The sequence below is a fragment of the Serinus canaria genome, chromosome 18, assembly GCF_022539315.1.
Source record: "Serinus canaria isolate serCan28SL12 chromosome 18, serCan2020, whole genome shotgun sequence".
NCBI lineage: Eukaryota > Metazoa > Chordata > Aves > Passeriformes > Fringillidae > Serinus > Serinus canaria.
This window is the reverse complement of record NC_066331.1, coordinates 3,440,193-3,461,112: the sequence shown is the minus strand read 5'-3', so window position 1 is coordinate 3,461,112 and position 20,920 is coordinate 3,440,193. Positions and strand designations below refer to the sequence as shown.

The 20,920-nt window shown below is 41.4% G+C and overlaps 1 protein-coding gene across 4 annotated transcripts; it reads left to right on the top strand.

The window, feature by feature from the left end:
• Positions 1-2,493: 2,493 nt before the first annotated feature.
• Positions 2,494-20,421, top strand: CEP95 (centrosomal protein 95). Of its 4 annotated transcripts, none has more exons than XM_018918897.3 (23): positions 2,494-2,958; positions 4,164-4,292; positions 5,247-5,354; positions 6,230-6,340; positions 7,319-7,427; positions 7,878-7,987; positions 8,744-8,851; positions 9,325-9,524; positions 9,936-10,005; positions 10,666-10,709; positions 11,828-11,946; positions 12,262-12,397; positions 12,596-12,710; positions 13,401-13,564; positions 13,840-13,932; positions 14,327-14,477; positions 15,588-15,748; positions 16,176-16,250; positions 16,713-16,865; positions 17,869-18,015; positions 18,102-18,173; positions 18,247-18,430; positions 19,950-20,421. In XM_018918897.3, exons 1-22 carry the CDS (start codon positions 2,937-2,939, stop codon positions 18,421-18,423), a joined length of 2,574 nt encoding a protein of 857 aa, XP_018774442.3. In that variant the 5' UTR covers positions 2,494-2,936; the 3' UTR covers positions 18,424-18,430; positions 19,950-20,421. The 4 variants fall into 4 exon arrangements, with proteins under 4 accessions (XP_018774442.3, XP_018774443.3, XP_018774445.3 ...); XM_018918898.3 differs by having other exon boundaries at positions 2,495-2,958; positions 8,747-8,851; XM_018918899.3 differs by having other exon boundaries at positions 2,498-2,958; positions 12,313-12,397.
• The last annotated feature ends 499 nt before the right edge of the window (positions 20,422-20,920 follow it).

Below are 20,920 nucleotides of genomic sequence, written 5' to 3'. Positions count from 1 at the left end.
CCTCAGCACTTTCGGCAGGGCAGAAGGACGCTGATGTCCGCAGTGCAGTCCCCCAGTTCTCACAGATCTGTTTGTGAAAATACTCCTGAAATAGCTCGAGATGAGCCCAGGTTTTTAACTAAATAAACATTCTAGCTAATAACTGATACTTCACAGTAGATTCGCCTCATGCCCACCTGTGACTTTCGCTCTCGGAAGGAGCCAGATGTGCGGATCCTGGAGAGCTCAATGCAAAAATAACATCAAACCTCTTCAGGCCAGTTCTTTTTTGCTGTTACCTATTGCCTTTTAAAATGTTCATAAACGTATATGTAAACAGAAATATTTATAAACAGGTGTCTGTAAAGTTACCAGTGTTATCTTTTTGGATTCTACACCAGGGCCAGTAACCTGAGTCAAAGGTCACCTGAGGTGCAGCGGCGCTGAAATGCTGCTCCGAAGGCACGGCATAAAAACACCCAATACTCCAAGGGGACACTGCTGCTCACCCACCGACTTTGCCAGGCCAGTGTCCGGCGCCCTGAGGCTTTACACACGCAAGAGTTGAAGTTTTAAGCACAAACACCCGCAGCCACCTGCTGCAGGCAGAGAGGGAAGAAATGAAAACAACATAAGGAAGAAGAAGTGCCATAAAAACACTTCCCGTTTATATCCTCCCACCTTCTAGCAATCTGTGCTTTAAGGCTTTTCTGGGACAAAAATAAGTATTTGATGGCCATTTCTTCACATTTTGGTTCTATTTATGCCCTTAGCTTGTAAGATACCACGACAATGTGTTTTACAGTTTCAGTGTACGCAACCTGAAGCACATTTACTTTCATTTTCAACATATTGCTGGATAAGAACAAGGGGCATAAAACAATGAGTTAGTAGAAAATGTGAGTAATAACTTTCTGTTTATTTATACTGTTTGTGGACATAAATATCTTCTAAGTCACCTCCTTTATAATAAACCAAAGCTGCAGTGTAATTTTTCCTCCTTTTAAAGCAATTCCACACTTATAATTATCCTTGCTTTTTTTTTAAATTTACTGTCAAGAAATTCACAGCATTTAAGATCTCAACATCATACAGATCTACATAATGAAAACATAAAGATGTTTTTGATCTGTTATGTCTTATTTTCTAGCCTTTTAAAAAAACTGCCAACCTTGCTCTATTCTTAGGAACAAAGACTAGAGGTCTGTGTGATATTGTCCTCAAAAGTAACACCTAAGTCAGGCTTATTTTGTTTATGAATAGCCACAGTTGTTTGACCCTCAGCAATTTGGAATTCCACCTTGCTTAACCATTTTTGTTGCAATTAATTTTTTATTTCAATAGCACTCCAACTTGACTGGTTTTGTTAATATTATCCCAGCGAATTTCTAGTAGAGGAATCTCCCCAGGTTTTATTTCAGTATAGAGTTACTTATTTAATATGGCTTGTGAAAGATTTTTGTCTCCAAACACTCCTATTAACACCCTCCACCTTCTGACCCTACAGGCTTCCTGTTCCCGATGAGTCTGAAAAAGATTTTTGCAAATGCTGTAAAAATACATTTTCTTGCTTTATTGCATTTATCTTAACACAGATTAATTTGATTTTGTTTGTGCATAACTTTGAGGCTCTTGTTACTGTGCTGTTTAATCTTTCTAAGGATATAATGAATTGAAAAGACTAAACAAAAACACAGTCCCTGCCTTGTCTACACGCAGTTAAGTCTGCAAGGAACTCCTTTCAATTTTCTTTGTACAAAAACTTCCTCATTTTTCTGTTCCACCCTCCTAAGTTAAACATCGTTGATTTTCCCGTGTTCTCTTAATTATAGCCACCACATGGAAACAAATCAACACAGCTGTGCAGCGTTGTGTGTGTTGCAAACTGAAATCCGTGTTTAGTTTCGATAGCCCTGATCTGTGTTTGCTTGCACACAGCAAAAGCTCTTTTGTGTTCCTAAGGTGCTGTGTACACTTGGATTTGGATCTACAAATGACGCCCGTGGGCTGCTGGAGCTCACAGCACTGAGGTTTAATTGCTGGGTCAAAATTGGAACCTCATCTGCTTTTGTTGTGCTCAAGGAGTTTAATGATAAAAGGCACCATTTTTGCTTTCAACATGGAAAAGCCAGAATTCCTAAGGAGAATGGAATACTGTTGCTCAGAAAGGAAGTAACAGACTTTCACCATCCAACCTGTCCATTAAACTGCATGCTAGCAGCTAATACAGTAACTTTCATTTATGGATCTTATTTTTAGTTAAGGTTTTAGCTCTCCTTTCATGCAGAAATGCCTTCGGATTACCCTGTCAAACCTGTATCGTGGCAATTAACACCAACCCCCGGTAATGGACACACCGGCCAGCAAACGTCCCAGATCAGCCTGCGAAGTCAAGTGCTAGAACTTTCCCCCGCCCCAGGCCGGCCCTGTCCCCACCTATTTTACCGAGAAAGCGCCAACCCCCTCCTGCCGTTCAGGTGACGAAGGCGGAACCTCACGGACAAACCCCCCTCCCCGCCGCCATTTTACGCCGCCAGCCGTGCTCAGCGGCCGGAGCGTCCTGGGGCCGCCTGGGGCCCTCGGCCCGCGGGGCCCTGCGCCGGTGGCGGCACCGGCCGGGCGGAACCGGAGCGACCGGGCGGAGAACGGCGGGGCCGCCCGTCACGTGACCGGGGAGCGGCGGGGAATGCCACGTGACCGGGGCTGCGGCTCGGCTTTGCGGCACGGGCTCCTTCTCTGCTCCCCGTTCCCGCTCCCAGTCGAAACTCAAAGCTGTTCCCAGTCTCGTTACAGAGGGGATCGGCCCCACCCCGCTCCCGTATCACCGGCCATGCCTGAAAGCGCCGGACACCCCGGCGGGCGCGGCCCCGCCCCTTCCTGCAGCGCCTGCCCAATGGGCGCGCAGGCCGCGGTTTAAATGGCGGGGGCGGGCCCGGGCCTGGGTCGTTGGTGCCGCCATGGGCAGCGCTGAGGGCGCAGGTAGGGCCGGGTCCGGGGGCTCCGACCGCGGCTCGCTGGGCCCGGCCCTGCGGGGCCTGCGCTGGGGCCGCTCCCGCTCCCGGAGCAGCGGCCGGTCAGGCTCCTGCAGAGCCGGGGGGGCGATCCGGAGAGCTTCCTTTTCCCTCATCCACCCCCCCTGCTGCTCGCGTCGCTGACACAATTTTATTCAGCTCATTATTTATTAATTTATAATGCTCATCCATTCAGCTCATGTTTATTCATTTATAAAGCTGTCGTTTTCTTGTGTTACGGCTTTTTAAGCTCTTTGCGGTAACTTCCCCCTTTCCTTCTTTTGTCTTTGTTCCTTTCCTGGCAACACTTTTAACTTAATAAAGCTACAGATAAACAGCAATTCAAGTGTTCCAAGACACCGGCCTGAAGTGTAGGAGATGCTGCTTTAACCTTTCGTGCATCTGAAACTTAAAGTGATATCTGGAACTGAAGGAGGAGTAGAGGCGTGGAAAAGTAACACTCGTGTACAGAAAGCTGAAAACTCTACAAAGTTTCTGTTGTAGTAATTCTGTATTTTTTCCTTTCAAAGGGGACTTACGCCTTCTCACATAAATTAAAGTTCTTAATGCTTGTTAAAATACGTGTCCTTCAAAGCACATGGATGTTTGGATGTCTCAAAGTTTGGGGAAAATCACAATGTTAATGACCTCATTGTGCTCAGCTGAGCACTTGCTGAGACCACCTCTATTCTTCTAATCCTTAATAATTAATTACAGTAGAATCTACTTTTCATGAGGAGTATTTACATTGGCAGTGATGACATTGCCTAAGACTATTAGACCTGGGTTTGTCAGAGCTCATGTTTTTAAAAAAAAGAACCTGTCATTTCTGATCATTGATAAATGGTGTATCAAAGCGTGGCTTGTTAAGGTCTTGAAGGTTTGGAGTTCTTGGCTTTGAGACCAGATGCTGATTTGTTTTTCATTACGTGAAAAAAAAAAAAAAAAACAACTGTCCCAGCCTGTGGTACTTCAGTGCTTTTCACCTCCCAAGTCCATTTGGGCTATGATTGCACTTAAACAATGTTTTATATTTTAGATGGATGGGTCAGCCTGCTGTGTTTGACCACCTCTGGTGAAGCCAAAGACACAGTGGTTACCTTTCACTGTAAATAACCACATCTTTATTTCTGTGTCTTTCAGTTCTGACATTAATGTTTTTCTTCTGAGCAGATTGGGTTGATGTTGCCAATGATCTTTTCAGGACCTGTCACATAAACCAGCACATAAAGCATCTCTCAGAATGTGGTGCTGACCTGTTTGTTCGTCTTTATGAGGCAATCTTAGGAGAAAAAGTACCAGGTAGGAATGATAACTGCTAAATCTGTTTTTTATTTTTGTCTCTGTGTATTTTGTAGCTAAATAAAATTGAAACTTGTAGAGCTTCATACAGATGTAGGGATTTAAAGTATTTGCATCCTCCCAAAGACAAGAATAGAACACTGTCATTCTTTAAGAAGATTTAAGTGATATTGGCCAATTTTATTTTAACTTTGGACTGCTATGAATGGCAGCTATGGGGATAGCCACAACAAAACTACTGTAAATTAGGCCTTGAAAGCTGTCTGTGGGCATAATACTTTTGAAGGGTGTGAACTGGCTCATTTTATCTTACAGCAGTGTTAACACTGAAGTCTGTTCTTATAAAATGCTTGATACTTAGAGTCTGCTAAAGCTGAGCTGTGATTTAACCCTGCTTTAACCCAACTCCACTGGACTCCAGTGACAAGCATTAGGCAAAGGCTATACAATTAGGCATTTGCTTTGTTTATAAGCTGTTATGCGTAGGAAGTGCCAGACTACTGAGTGCAGAAGATTTTAAGAGCACTGGGGTAAGTGGCACATATTGAAGGTAGAAATGTTGTTAAAGGTAAGCACAGAAATTAAGCAGAATACATTGTAGTGCAGTTAGTATGTGACAGGGAAAGGTAACACAAACTGCAGTTCCAGTTTGATAATCGGAACTAGGTGTGGTATGTGCTGGGAGTGGAGGAGGAGAAATGCTTTAGTAATCTGTTCTTGAATTTAATCCTGATAAAACCCTCACATCTTCCAAGGGGTGTTACAAGTTTGTGCTCAGTGTTTATAAAAGCTTTGGTAGGACTATATTTGATGATACTTGGGCTTTTCATCAAGCGCACAAGGTACTGAAAAAATACTAGCTTGTAAGCAGAAATGAAAGCAGTTTCATTGTTAAGGTACTTGCAACAAGCTATCCATTTTAATAGTCTAAAATCTATTATTTATTTTAAATAGATTTCATTGCTACTCCCAGAAGCCAAGAGGATGATGCACATAATGTACAAGCAGTAATAGATTCCCTGGCATTGGACTATTTGCAGGTCAGCTTGTCTCACATCACAGGTAAGTACTTGGTTTAATGAGATAAATGCAGTTGAGTATTTGTGTGGTTTGATTTAAACACTTTAGGAACCAGGTGTTACACAGCTTGCTCTCATACTTGCATGGAATCTCTTCTTATGGTAGTGGATGTCACCAGAACTCTGACCCATTGCCTTGGACATCAGATTATACATTGAAACAGCAAGCAGAGAGTAAATAAGAGTAAGAAATGTTAAAGTTAACATCCAGCCATGCTTCATCTGGCTGCCAAAGTGTTACCTGAAATCTGCTACTGGCTCAGGCTTGGACACTGTGCATCATAATGTACAATTGGACACTGGGTTTTAAGACATGACCCTGGAGTTTCAAACTTGTTATTAGATTTTTAAAAGTTGGTGAGTAAGGAGTTGAGCTGTGTTGTGTTATCTGTACACAGATACTGGCTTCCCCTGAGTATTCCTGTGGATGGTCTCACACAGCAGAATCTGCAAAGAATGAAAACTGCTTGATGAGAAGTATCTGGCTTGGTGCCTGTACACAGTGACTGGTGTTTACAATCCTGCTGCCACTCCATAGACTGCTTCATGCTATCATTTTATGTAAAAGAAAAATATTAAATACCAATTGTCCCTGAAAATATCCCAGAATATTTATTTTGGGAGTGTGTCAGCAGTTACAGCATCAATAAACTTATTAGAACTGAAAAGGTGCAAATTTAGGACACTTAAAATATACTTTAAGTTTACCTACATAGTCATAAATAAATGACCAGATGTCTTCTGAGCTGACACCTTTACAAGAATTTCCAAAAACCCTTCTACAGAAAATGCCTACTTTTGATAATTTTTCCTCTGTGGAGTACTAATTATTAATATGTGTCATTACCTTCTCTTAAGGAGAGAACATTGTGAAAGGAGACAGGGAATCTATCAAAAACCTCCTTGAAATATTTGATGGTTTGTTGGAGTATCTTAGAGAAGTCAGTGAAACGTCTTCTCAGGCTGGAGGTGAGATGTAAACCCAAAGTGCTTCCAATGTAGCAAAGATTTATTTGGGTTTTTTTGTTACTGATAACCTTGACAATGGAGAGAAGAGAAAGACAAAACTGACCTCAGGGGAGGAAAATTTCAGGGGTGAAGCTGAATATTTGCATTCCTTCTTTTCATAAACAATAATAAAATAGATAATTTCCCCCCAAACTTACATAATCTTTCTGCTCCATTTTTGTGGCAGAAACCTACTCTAGACAATTCATCCTTTGTTAGTTGCTTTTCAGCCTATAAGTAGATGATTCAGGATTAGGATTCAAGGAGGGAAATGTTGGCTTTAATTGGAAGAATGAGCAAATGTCCCTTTTACTTACTAGGAGAGAAGGGGGACAACAGCCTTTCCTGGGAAGAGGCTCTTGGGAGTGGATCCATAGCAGGGGTTAATTTGAGGAAAATGGGAAGAGAAGCTCCTCAGCCTTGCAGAGGCATCTTACTGCAGGCAGTACTGGTCTTCCTGTCTCAGAGCTGGCACTATCTCACTGGCTGTTGCACTCTGTGATAAGGGGAGAGAGAGCACTTGGTGCCTGAGTTCCTCCTGACCTGGTCCAGAGTGGACAGAGCAAAGAGGACAGTGGGAATGTTCAGTGCCTGTACTGCCCTTCCCTCACACTGCCAGTTTTGTTACCCACTGGGGGTTAGTGGCTCAAATTTTCTAGCTGTAAGTCCACAGTTTAATTCTTTTGAGGAAGAAGGAAGGTTTATTAATAACTGGAACAAGGGGATATATGGTAGTGGTATAATTTTTCAAAATTTACCATACAAGTTGCCCCATCTCCCCCCTCTGCTCATGGGGAACATTACATGTCATCATTTTAGATGAAACACTACAATGTTGATATTACACATAAACTGTTTTGATGATACTGGGAGTAGTACCTGTTAGTTTATAGGTAGAAGTAGTTTTCCTGAAAATAATTACCTCTTGGTTATGCACAGCTGAGATAAATGTGCTGTCCAGTGAAGAAATTCAAATTGCATCTCAAGAGCAGCTGGAAAGCACTGCTGATCAACTTACAGAACATACACTACTCTCATCAGTAGAAAGGTAAGAACAATTCTGAATGTTTGCTTAAACATAGTGATTGACTGTTATCTCTAGAGAAATTAGTAGGGTTTTTTTAATAGTATAGACACCTACTGATTGCATATGCCAAAAGGAATGTGAGGTGACTCCTCTGGTTGGGCTAAAATTACATCTGGGACTTCTTTTGCCCTTGAAGAGTTGCTGATTTTGTTTCCCTTAAGTTTACTTTTTATGTGGAATGAAACAACTTGAAAACTTTGATCAGTTTTAAAGATTGATTTGTTCAGCTGAGTTCAATGTGTGGTTGTGACTCCTGCTCTGGTTTTAAGCTGAGTTTGTGGTGGTTGTGACTCCTGCTCTGGTTTGCTGTGTGGCAGCAGGGCCATTCCTGCACAACTCCTCAGCAGCTCCATCTCGGAGTGGGCAGAGGCTGAGAGAGGAAATATTTGATGGCTTTATGTTCCCCCCTAGGTCCCAGTCAGAATATTTTCTTCTAACTTGTGATACAGATGGCTCAGGATCTACCAGTGAATTAATTAAACTTGGAGAAACTGCTTATTCATTTTCCAAGAGAGGGGAAGGTGAGTTTGACTGAGAAAAAAATTTAAGACTCTTCTCTAGTTAGACTCCTAAGCTTTTTTTTTTTGTTTGTTTCCTTTTAAAAAGTTACTTCTTTCAGATACATACTGTTTAAAAACCCCCAGACAACCCACAATAAGCAAATATATCTTGCTGAAGTTAACATTTCTGGAAGTAAATATTCCAGGCATTATTTTTCATGACTCCTGCACTAGCTTATTTGGTTAAAGGTTTATTGTTTGAGTTCTAATTCAGTTCTACAAAGGCATTTTATCTTGTTCAATACAATAGGAGAATTCTGAAGACTTTGTTTCATTTGTTGCAGTGTAACATGTATTATTTAAGTGTAAAAAAATAGTTGAGTTCATTCTTAAAGAAGACTTCATAGGAGTGTGTGCCCCTTCAGAACATCATGGATGGCTCTGAAAAGAGTAGTGTGCAGATGACTTAAATGGAGCTCATTCTTATTTGATATTTTTCATAAGAAGATTCCAATTCTTCCTGTTCTTATTGATGATTCATCTCCTCAAGTAGAGACATAAGGAAATATTGTGAATTATGAACATTTCATTGACTGGAGTTACAAATAAGAATTTAACAGACCTGTTTTGAGCTTAGTATGGATTGCTGACACCACGCAATGAGCAGACATTAAAATTGTCCATCTCAACAATTCATAGCAAGATGCTTTATAGATCTTAATTGAATTTTTTTTAAGCATCCACTTCTAGAATTTCAAATGCCTGTGCTCTGTCTAGCAGAAAAGGACAAGGAGGTGGAAGAATCTGAAAGCACAGAGGCTCTTGCAGCATTGCCCATACAGTTCTCAGAAAGTGAAAGGGGGACCGTAAATGAAAGGGAAGATGGTGAGTATTGATTCTTCTGACAGCTCATCCACCTGATTTTGATTTAGGGGTGTAGGGAACGAGGGTAGTGTGGAGGAGAGCTTTAGTTGTGAATGGAAACATTTTAGTCATGTTTTAAAATAAATTCTTTTCAGAAAAGCAATATTTTAGTCTCTCATAGTGGGCAAACTTCCATTATCTGGGGTATTTCTGCTTAGCTAGGATTTAGCCTTGGCTAGGCTGTTTTTAATTTGTATTGTGGTTTGTATTCTTTTCTTTTGTGGTTCAAAACACTAAAAAGTCCTTGTGGAAGATCTTCACATCCAAAATCATGTTCTCAAGGCTGAAAAATGTTACAGCACTGTCCTATGCAATCCAGCAAAGGTGGCAGCTCACATTAGCTATTGAGACACTTCCCTTTGTTATGTACAATGCACAAAACATGCTCTGCTTTCCCAGATAACACTTCAAGTTCTTTGTGATTGCCTCTTCAGGAGGGATGGAGTCTGTTCATGCTGCTGAACCTCACAAAGGCAGTTTGAGTGTCAGTGCTACCAAACTGGGGGAGCCCATCCAGCAGGCAATTCCTCTGCTGCCCCCGTTCCAGCCCTCGGATCCGGCATGGAGAGATTACCACAGCTCAGACAGACAGGCAGCAGCCCTGGCTTGCAGTCAAGCACTGAACATTCCTACTGTAAGGAAAAACCTACCCTTTGATTATTTCATTTTCTTTTAGTAACCAATACTGCTTTCATTTGAAAACCTCCTAGTTTACTTGCAGAATGGGAGTAGATGGTCCCTGAAGAACACTTTTGAATGTGTCAGAGTTTATTTCAGTTCCAGGAATTTTGGATTGTGGATTCATTCTTCATGAAGTGTCCAGAGAGGAATTTAGTTTGGGGGGTGTGTTTGTTTCATACATGTCTACATTCACAACTCCACAGTCAATGACAGAGTTTACAGTATAGTAAAAAAAATAATTATAGTGATTTTTATCTATCTATAAAATCAGCAGTGATTTCCATTTGCAGATAGACCTAATGTATGAGCTTCCTGTCAGCACTGTCCTGTGAATTTATAAAACACATCTTGCTTTTTATTGCAGATTGAAAAGTCACTTACCCAAAAATTTCATGATGTTTCTGATGGTCTTCCTCCATCCAGAAAAATCCCTGGTGAGAGAAAAATTTGCATCCTCTAGGGTAACTCTTAAGTGTTATAATGTTGCATTTATTTTTCCTGGCACCACAAAAAACATTGTTTTGAATCTACTAGTGCATTTTTTTTTTTTAATTCAGCCACAAGTTCATAGTTCTATCTCTGCTTTACAGAGAAACAAAAATAGGTTACTTTTAATCTGTTTCCTCTACTGGAAAAAAGTAATCCATGTCCCCAATTCAACTCCTTTCTTAGTTAATCCCTTTAAGATGGGTCTATACCACAGAAACCTCTTCCAGCAGATAAGTCCCATGGCTGAGCTTATTCTGAGCAGACACACATGGACCAAACAAGCCAGTTTCAGTTCTAAGAAAAAGCCATTAACTGCTATTGTAAAAAAGGTTTAGAAGCTATTTTTTTCAGTATTCATTTTCTCTGTTGCCTTGGAAACACTGCTTACCTTTTTTAGTTTCCATAGCATTCCCATGACACTGAACATTGAAGACTGAAGAAATTACCAAAATGAATGTCACAACTGGGTAACCACAGTTGCTTTGTCATTCTATTCTTTGAATAATTTGGATCCACAGGCCCTGGCTCACATCTTTTTTTCCTTGTTGCCCACATTAGTAGGCACAGTCCTTTAACTCACACTTATCTGTCATCTGCTTCTGCAGTGGGAGAAACGCTGGGAGGTGATGCCAAGGACAAAGTGACAAAGGTACATGTTGCATCTTAATTTTTGGAATTTCAATCAGTATTTTTTTATTTCTGCTTAATTTGTCTGTTGTCTTGTGGCACTTCTGGGCTTATTTCAAACCTGTTTTAGCCTTTCTTTCCCCAATATACAATCAGTGATGCAGTGTTGTTAGACTGTGATTATGTGCAGTCTGTGAGTCATGTCAGTTCTTAGTTCTTCCTGGAGTTGTTTGCTCCAAAATGTACAGAGCCAGCACCCACAGAGTTCTATTTATCACAACCAACCAGTTACTGGTTATCTTGCTTTTTAATCAAAAATGTACAAAGCACAGGAGTACAGTCATGTCCTTTCTCTGAAGAGTATCGGCATTCTAAATTAGTAAGAATTTGGGGGGTTTTGGCAAATAAAACTTGGATTTACTCATTTTTAAAGCTCCATGAACTGCTTATTATATTATCTCTGTTTATTTTATTGCATTGTCCTTTGCATTTCAAAAACTGAATAATGCAAAACCCACAAACTGATCAGCAGTTACCAATCTGTGCCCATAGAAATGTGTCTGTAAAGGAAGTTTCTTTCTCTGGAAACACAATTTTGCCTTCTGCAACCACAAGAGGTACTCACAGACTTTGCTTGTTCCAATAGTTTAAACAGCTTTTACTTCTACATTGTCTCTAAAACTCATTTTCCATTGGTGCATTTCCCAGCATGTCCATGCCAGCCCAAGTTCCTCCAGTTTGAATGGAGAAGTTACCAGCCAGAACTAAACCAGTGCAGCTAAAGGGCACAAGGACAGGAGTGTTCTCTTCTGGCTTGCTGTGAACTGCAGCTCAGTCTGTACTAAGGGAAATTCAGCTTATTTCCACTACCTGGCATCAGTCCCAGGCTGATGAGATGGAATGTGGAGATACTCATTACCTTAACCCTGTTCTGGTTCCATGGTTGAGCTGTGAACTGATCCTCCATGTTTTTGCTGGTCCATTTCTTTAAACATTCATTCTCTAATGCACACTATCTGCAGTCAGGAGCCTGGAAATAGAACTATTTTTATATATCTATACTCAGAAGGTTTGGGATGGTTCTATTACAGCATCTCTACTCACATGATCTATAAAACCTTCCTTTACTCATTTTCCTAGGTGCCTCTGGTATCTGAGTCTTCCATATCCACCTCTTCTGAGGAAAAGCTCTCACTATGTGCTGAACCAGTAACACAAACCCCAAGACCTGAATCTCAGCACTGGCCTAGAACAACAAGGCAAGTTCAGATTTTTGGTACTGAACCACCCTGGCACTTTGATTTCCATGGCCAGGCAGCCCCCTCCTCCATTTTTAAATAAGATCACTCTTTCCTTGGCTGCGTGACAGTGAAAGAATAATTCTCACAGAAAGTTTTCCTGTTTCTCCTGACATAAACTCATTTTGTTAAATATGGTTATAGGCATTTACACATTCTGCTTTACTTAATCCTAAAAAAGCATGCTTAGGCAAAAAGTGAGCTGGAATTGTGTGAGATAATGGTCATTGTCAGGTTTTCAGAACAGAAATGAAATCTGTCTGTTTTCTGCTTTAGCAAATATGAAAATTCCACCACAGATTCAGCTGAATATTCACTTTCCCACAGAACAACAAAGGAGAAGGTGCCTAAGCAGCAAGAGTTTCATGAAGCATCAGAAAATCTGTCTCGCAGGCTGAAGGAACTGAATTTAGTAAGTGCAGTCTCTTCTTTGTTGAGCTGAGCAATGCAGCGTTAGTAATGACAGTGGAGAGAATTAAGAATATCAGTGCAATATGGATGGAAAGGAAATCTGCAACTAACACCTGGCTTTAGTTCATTCCAACTTTAGAACTGTTCATTAGAACTGTCTAATGAACCTGAACCCACAAAAAAAAAATCTGTCCCTTAGATGCTGAAGAGAGCTTTGGGTGAGCCCACGAGAGAAGAGGAGCTGACAGATGAGGACAGCCTGTCCCACCACAGTGACAGTGCCATGGACTATGGCCGAAGGACAGCTGGGAGAGGTGACAACCCTTATGCCACTATTGGGATGGAAACAAATACAAAAGAAAGCTGCTACACTGAATTACAGTTAGTTACTAAGTTTTGTATTACTAGTTCATTTCTAATTTTTTTTTCTATTTCTATTGCTAGTTCATTTGTTTGATCCAAACCTGAGCTACAGTAACAGAATTGCAACCAAGTTTCTGTTTAACACTTAAAAAACCATGGTAAAACTTTGCAAAAAAAAAAAAATACAAGTGAAACACAGCTGTGTCACTTTGACTTTTTAAGATTTTCTAAGCCTTCTGATGTTGACATTTTTGTAGTGAACTTTCTCACACACTTTCTGCAAATAACTCATTGTTGTGCATTCTTTTAGGGAGGAGGAGAAATTTGGCGGACTGTTGGTTTGTCAAGTGTCATTGGAGAGGTGGCACTGTCACACTCCAATCCACTGTCACTTTTGGAAAACTATAAATGTTGGAATCAGAAAATAAACTTCCCTTTTTTCTTTTCACCTTGAGAGCAGCAGCGTGCACTTGTGTTTTTTCATGTCCTGTAGTGACACAGCTGCAGTAAAAAATATATAGCAGGTGGGGGAGAGATAGAATACAAGCTCACGGGACGTGGTTCTGAAATGAGGGCCTAGTCACAATACACTGGGGTTTTTGTCTCAAATTTGATACTCAGTGAATGCTCTTTCCCTATAGACACATCGCAGCCAAGGTACCCAGGCAGGCCACGGTCCCTCTCTCCAGCCTCACCCCTGTCCCAGCACCAGGAACATAAACGGAGGGGCAGAGCAACAGGCCAGATAAAGACAATCCACAGCCACCTGCAGGGAGAGAGGAACGAAAGAACAAGAAAAGCAAAGGTACTTTTTGGAGTGCACCTCGTGGTAGTTTTTACCAACAGTTATACTAGAACCACAAAACCAGAACTTGTATGTAATGGGAACATCTGGTCTCCTCTAGTAACCATATGCTGTTTTATCTGTAGCCTGCTGAGGAAGAGACTTAAACCCCAAATTTTGCAAAAAAGAGTTTAAAGTGGAAGAAGCTACTTTGACCCATGCAGCAACCAAGTTAAGAAGATGGCTGTATGGACTGATTATTTCCTCTGACAAGTCCTTTTATTTTTGTGTTCTAGCTGGTCACTAAAGCTTATGAAGATGAGCTAAGAATTTTTGAAGCGAGGGAGAAGCTTAGAATTTCCAAGCTCAGAGAAGCTGCCAAGGAAATGGTAAGTGATGCACTGTTGGGATTGCTGGTTGTGTTTTGTTTGGTTGATTTTTTTTTCTTTTTAAATTTGTCTAGATGGTCTGTGCAGACACTTTAGGGAATAAAAGCTCCTTGACTTCCAGTGTCATAGTTACAACATTGTACAAACTGAAGTAGTAACTTACTAATGCTAAGTGATGCAGAAGAGCTGAGGTTATGCAATGATGAGATTTAACCTTTATTTGAACCCTGACCTGCATTTTGTAAATTCTGGCCTTCTGGAGAATCCAATGCAATATGTCCAAGTTCTCATTCTAAAGTCTGAAAGGCATTTAAGTTCTGATGGCCAAACGATGTTCTGTCAGTGTTTCCCTTCTCATACCTGTTCTCCCATCTGTTTTACATCTGCTCCTAAGGAACAAGAGTACAAAGAAAATGTCTTTCAAGAACCTCCAAAAGTGTCTCAGCGAGTGAAAGTTTATTCTAGAAAAACCACACCTCAGTATCCCAAACACAGCCAGTGGATTCCAAAACGAGGGATCATGAAGCCAAAGCAAGCAGCTCCAAGTAAGAACTGCAAAACCATACTTGGAAAACTGGCATCTTTTGAAAGCATGCGTTGAACTCCAAGAATAAAGGCACCAGTCCAACATATACCAGTCAGCTGTAGCATTTTCCCTTCTTCTGACCTCTATATGTCTGGATTTTTGTTAGGGAAGATAATGCTTTACGTAAATGTAAACCATCAGTGCACATTCAAATTGTGACCCATTTGCTACTTCCTTAAAATCCCTTGGATTATTTTCAGGGCTTTTTTCCATTGCTGCTACTCCTGTGCTTATTCCACTACAGTTTGAACTCTCCTTTTGTTATTTTTCTGAGCATGTATCAGATTTAAAATTGAGCCTGTGGCTCGAGCTGAGCCAGGTACAGGTCATTGAGCAGGATCTGTCAGCACTCTGCCTCTGTGGTGTTAATGCTGCCACTGGTTCTGCTGAGCAAGTGATGCTCCAAGAAAGCTAAGCTGCAAATCCTAGGCCCAGTTTTGGTTACCAGCCCTGGGCATGCCTATGGATAAGATCACCAGATAATCTCCTACATATCTGCATGTTGCTCAGCTACACTGCCTTATTTTTATTCCAGTTTTTGAAGGCCATACACTTGGTAAATACCCTTTTGTTTCATCTCCCCATCATCTTTTCCTGCCAGGAAGATCAAAGATGTAATGGATGGGAATGAGCTGGTTGCACACCACTTTATTTTGCACCTGTTTACTTGACCTGGATCTGTCAGTGCCACGGCTGTGCTGGCTTTATTTTAAGTTGCTGCAACCAGAGAGAGAGAGAAAGCAATCACTGATTAGTGATGGTCATAACCACATGAAGATAGAAGGAGATACCTGTCTAAGTTGGATGTGGTGGGGTAGGGAAATGACATCTGAGCTATAAAATCAATTCTTCAGAGAAAAACAACCAAAGACTGGGATTGCTTTCTCTCCTGTATTGGCAGGATGAAAAGTCGTGCTGGGCTTAGCTTGACATGGTAACAGCAGCATGGTGATTTTATACAGCGTTCAATGTAAAATATTTCTTGACCTATGCTGACACTGTCTGGATGAATTTCCAACTAAATGTATTCCCCAGGAATTTATTGCTTACCTCTTTCTTTATCTTACAGTGACAATAAGAGACAATGATCTCCTCCTGCAGCTCCTGGAGGAGTTTCCCCACCTGCACATTTCCTCCCGTACTCTCAATAAAATGTGGCAGCAGCAGCTTGCACAAACTGAGCACCTCAAGGCACCCTCTGCCAGACCTAGACCAAAACTCCAGAATGAAGTGAGTGTTCTCATTCTTACCTGCTGAATGTCAGCAGAGATACCCTGACAGGGCACCTGCACACCCACAGCACAGTGTGGGAGGATGTTCTGGGAGCTTGGTTAAATAGGGATGTACAGATTTACATACCTGAGTTCAACTTTTCATCAGCCACTTGAGTCTTGGGGTCCTTCTTTGATACTGGTTTCTTGAGTACTGCCTAGGGTTGCTATTGCTGTTTTAAAAGCATTTTGTAGTTTCCACTGCTAGTTCTGAACAGCCTTTTAGTTTAAAAGTGAGTTGATGAGAAGCAAAAGTTATTAACTTATACAAGGCAACTCTCAACCCAAACCCCAAAACATAGCAGAAGGGCAGTATTTAAACCTGCTACATAGAACAGCTTGCCCTGCAGCATGATGCAAGTAATGAGCTTTTTTTAAACCTCCAGGTTGAGCAAGCCTTGAAGAAACATGAGCTGCTTGCTGCCATTATTAAGAGAGATCAAGATCACAGCAAGAGACTGGTATGTTCTTTGAAGACTATTTGTTACATAATGCAGAGATTTCACATGGAGCTATCTAAAATGCATATTTCCACATCATTAAAGTGGCTTTTTGTCTTATGACAACTTTACACTTTTTGAGTTGCTGTGGTCTCAAAATGCCACATAATCTGTTTGTTGTGCAGCTACTGGGGTCATGGGAATGGAATATTATTATCATTACACTGCAGTGTTGCTGTAAATGTTAAGACAAATCCCAAAAAAGTGCAAGGAGGAGAAACTTGAGGTCGTGTTGCAGCTCCTGTGACAGTGACAGACATTGCTCCATCAGTGGTGACTAAGGCTTTACACCTTAACTTGCAAAGCTGGGGTGTGGAGCAGGTCCTTAGTAAAGGACCCTAATTAGCAATGATTAACCAAGCTTTGCCTGCAGGGGTACCTGTGGGCAGTTTGGTGGTCTGACAGCTGCTGCTCTCCCTTTAGCAAGAAGTCAAGCAGCGCATCCAGCGCCAGAAGTGGGCTCAGAACAAGGTGACTGAGAGGCGGCAGCAGGTGGCGCGGGCCAGGAAATACTACGAGGATTACAGGGTGCAGCTCCGGGCCAAGCTGCTGCGGGCCAGGACACGCGAGGAGAGGGTGAGCACCAGGGGCCTTGCCCTGCAGGGGTGGAATTGTGTCCTGTCAGGACCCCAGTGCTGAGGTTGAGGTCGGAAGTTCAGTGCTTACCTGCAGTGACCAAAGCACAGAGCCAGGACTGGTTGATCAGTCAAGGCCACAGATGAAATGGTTCCTGCTCTGGAAATGTGGATCCAGTGCAGGGCAAACCACTGTGAAATGAGAAAGGATGATTTATGGGGCTAAGAGGAGAGAAAGGGTGAAGTATCAGTGTGGAAAAACAGGGCTGGTAACATGAGAAATTGGGGAAATGAGGTTTCAGAAACAGTAGGATTAAGAAGTTGTTCCTACAGTCACCATCCAAAGAAAACAATCTAAATCTTCAGTTAAGGGAACTGATCAAACAGGCAGCCTTGTTATTCAGTTGTGTTTGTAAAACAAAGTGGACTTTGTGACAGATATGATCTAAGTAGGGCTGGACATCAGAGTGAGGGAAAGCAAGGAGAGTTATTACAACTCTGCAAGAACAGATACACAGTTGTCACCTTTCAAAATAAAAGATTAGAAGTTTACTGCATAATCCACTGGTAAGGATTTGTGAGCTGTTTGCCTCAAGCTCTCAGCTACAGCTGGTAAGTGTTCTTGTGGAGGAATGGAAAGCCTGAGTCCAGGCTGGATTTCCTGCTGCTGGAAACCTGGATGAAGGTCCTGAAGTCAGAGTACAGGGTGGGTTGTAAATCACAGTGCATGTTCAAAGGCCCTGGCTCGCACAGTTGGGTCATCTGACTAAACTGACGTGAAAAATTATTTTATCTATCAAAATTTCAGCTAAATGAGTAATACAAATCCAGCTCAGCTGTATCTGCACCACCATTTCTAGGTACATAATTGTGCTTTCTCATGGGCTATGGCCTATCCTCATGTAAACATCATTCCAGCAGGAGCTAAAGCAGCTGAGAAATGTAAATGTATACTTACAGGTTCCTGGGAAAGTTTCAGGTTTACTTTTTCTAATTGCTGGCAGATATTTAAAAACTTATTTGAAGAAGGTTTAGAAATTCAGAAGCAAAGACTGAGGGAGCTGAGAGTTTATGCTCGAGAGAAGCGCGATGAGCAATGGAGAGAGCACCAGACTGAGCTGGAGTCCCTGGAGAACTACTACAGAGACCAGGTAAAGCTTCTGCATCAGGCAGGTCGTATTTTTCCACTTAGAAGTCTTTCTTTAATTAGTTCAACTCACACATGTGTTGTGTTAAGTTTTCCATGCTAGCAGAAGCTATATCTCAAGAATTCCAAGAAATCCAAACCAGAGAGAAAGCACAAGCACAAGTAAGTACTCTTTAATTTTTCCCATTTGCCTTTTCTTTCTACATGCTGTGGCTAATGTCAGTATTTTCTTTAGATGCTGCAAAAATCAAAAAGCGAAGTGAGATCAAAGATGGAAAAGGAAATACAGCAACTGCAAGCAGCAATCATGCACAATGATGATGACACCTTTTTTCAAGAACTAGAGGCAGACAGACTGCGATCCAGACTTCAGATGGCTTCCTTCCAGTACAGCCAAAGCCACTTCTTCTAAGACTTGGGTAAATGTCACTGCAGTCCTCCCTGGCTAAGATGATCAGAGTCTTTGAGAGTTGCTATAATGAGAAGATGGTGTGAGGCTGTTTTTCTCTCTAAAATACCTGTTCTGTCATTTTGACCTGTCAGGAGTGTAGCTGCTGGGATCTGGGATGTCCACAGCAATTTTATGATCACCAGTAAAATTTCTGAACTACTTTTTACCTTCCTAGCAAGGCTGGGGTAATGTTGGGCTCTTCCCAGAGGAAGCTGGGATGAAGTCAGAGTGCTTTAGTGAAGTTTTCCTGGTGGAACAGTTGGATGCTGAGGCTCCTCTGCATCTGTGCTGGGGCTGTTGCTGCTAAGCCAATCTAACACCATTAGCCAGAAATCATGGATTGGAAAGCTCACAAAGCACAAGAAAATCTTTGAAAGAACATCAGAGGTTCAGGTTTCCTGTGAAAGGCCAAGTTAGAGAATGCCTGCAATAAACCTGACATAAGTAACTGGGAATTTCCATACATCAAGCAGGGCAGACTGCTTCTTGCACTCCTGCTCCAGTTGTGATCACAGAGTTGGTGATAAAATACAAAGACATATAAAATACTCTTTCTATGCCACAAATGCACTGGGAAGAGTAATTTGAAACAGAAAACAATGCAGGTTCTTGTAAAGCTGTACATGATCAGCTTCTGCAGGAGGTGAACCCTGGGAAGGAGCTAGGGACAGCATTCCTGATCTTGCACAGGGTGCAGCCTGATTGCTCCATCTTCCCACTGCCAGAACCAGAACTAAAGAATGATTAAATATTTCACCAGTCAGCTTTGCCCTTACTTCAGGCTGTGAGGTCTGCTTCCAGGCAGAGCAGGAGCTGACAGCAGGCCCTGCACCTCCTGTAGCATCTTGCAGAGCTATAAACAGTGCAGTGCCCAGCAGGAAATCCAGGTTTCACCAGCCAAACCCTGGGGAGGTGCCAGCACAGAGGGATGAGGACTTGAACTGAGAACAATTACATAAAACCAAGCTGATATTAATGAAGTCCATTACTGATACAGCCTCCTTTGCCTGACAAAAGTGCAACTCTTAATTAGTTTATCTTGGTAGTAGAGTAGTTCTTGCTTAAAATTGCTGTGAGAGCAGTGATGTAGGAAGACTGGATTTAACTGCACTGTACATACAATATTTAAAGGTTGGCATGAGGGGGTGTCTCTGATGGAACTGACAACACACAGAGCATTCACACTGATCCACTGAAAAAAAGAGCTAAACAGGGAAAAAAGCCCCCAACATCTGAAGGAGTTTCTTTTACAGATTAAACAAACCAGCCAGCTCTTACAGCATGAGACACCTCACTGCAAAAATACAGACCCAAAACCCACCAAAATCTCTCCACAAAACCAGAAATACAAAATCCTGACCTATCCCAACCTTTATAGGGAGTTGCTGTAAGCCTGGATAACTTGAAGCCTTTAAGGGACAATATTTATCACCAAAATTGATGAATTTTATCAAGTCTTTACCAAATTTGCCTTTATTTCCCTGCAGGAAGATGGTGTAGCTTTGCTGAGTTTTGAGAGCAGTCTGTTCATCTGTTCACCAGTGCTGAGATAAAGTCCTTGCCAAGCCATGGCAGTACCTGAGAGCCAGAAGTCAGACCTGCTGTGTTTGACTAGAACATTCAGCACACTCCTCACTGGAGGTAACAGCATGTAGGAAGTCACCAAGTTTCAAGTATTTTCTCCTGAAACAAAGTCGAGTTACTTAAAAATGACATTGTTACATTTTAAAGAAGAAAAACTTTAAACTTTTAAAACCATTGATGCTGTGACAGTGCAAACAGCATACAATTTATTGCTCAACTTCTGCATGGGTACATACATTAAGTACTTAAAAACCATTTTATACAGATTTTTTTTTTTTGTTAAAGCTCATGTAACAGCTGGGTGAAAATACAATGATACCAATGCTAAAACACTCTGTAATAAATACAATGGAAATGATAAACTAAGAACTGTCAGTTTGTGGAGGAGTAATTACACTTGTATAAACTAATTACAACTACAGACAAAGAACTGAGGATGTGCAGAGCCAGGAACCTACTACATAGTGTAAAGTACAACAAATGGCACCTGTTAGCTGTGTGGTGCTGTTTAAAAAGGTGCTACATTGAGCTGGAGGATGGTGCTGTGACAGAGGAGCAGAGCTTGAACTTCCATCAATGCAGCCTTTTAAACACACCAGGAGTTCAGTACACATGTAGTGTTGTGGAACAGGAATTTCATAACAGCTTGTGTGCTCTGGACTTTAGTACAACACAAAAATTTGGTACAAATAAATCAGTTTAGGGAAACTGAACCTATGTGCAAAAAAAAAAAAAAAAAAATTAGAATACATACTGTACAAAGCACCATTACAAAACTCTTTACACCGAGAAATTAAATCCTCTGAAACTCAACTGTGAACTGTATATTTGAAATCTACAAAAGTCACTGTTCATAATTAAACATTCATAATGA

Bases quoted from the DNA above. Each gene is read 5' to 3' on its own strand.
- CEP95 (XM_018918897.3), top strand. From the start codon at position 2,937: ATGGGCAGCGCTGAGGGCGCAG. The intron at 5,355-6,229 runs GTAAGTACTTGG...CCTTCTCTTAAG, and splicing joins CAGCTTGTCTCACATCACAG to GAGAGAACATTGTGAAAGGA. The intron at 9,525-9,935 runs GTAAGGAAAAAC...TTTTTATTGCAG, and splicing joins AAGCACTGAACATTCCTACT to ATTGAAAAGTCACTTACCCA.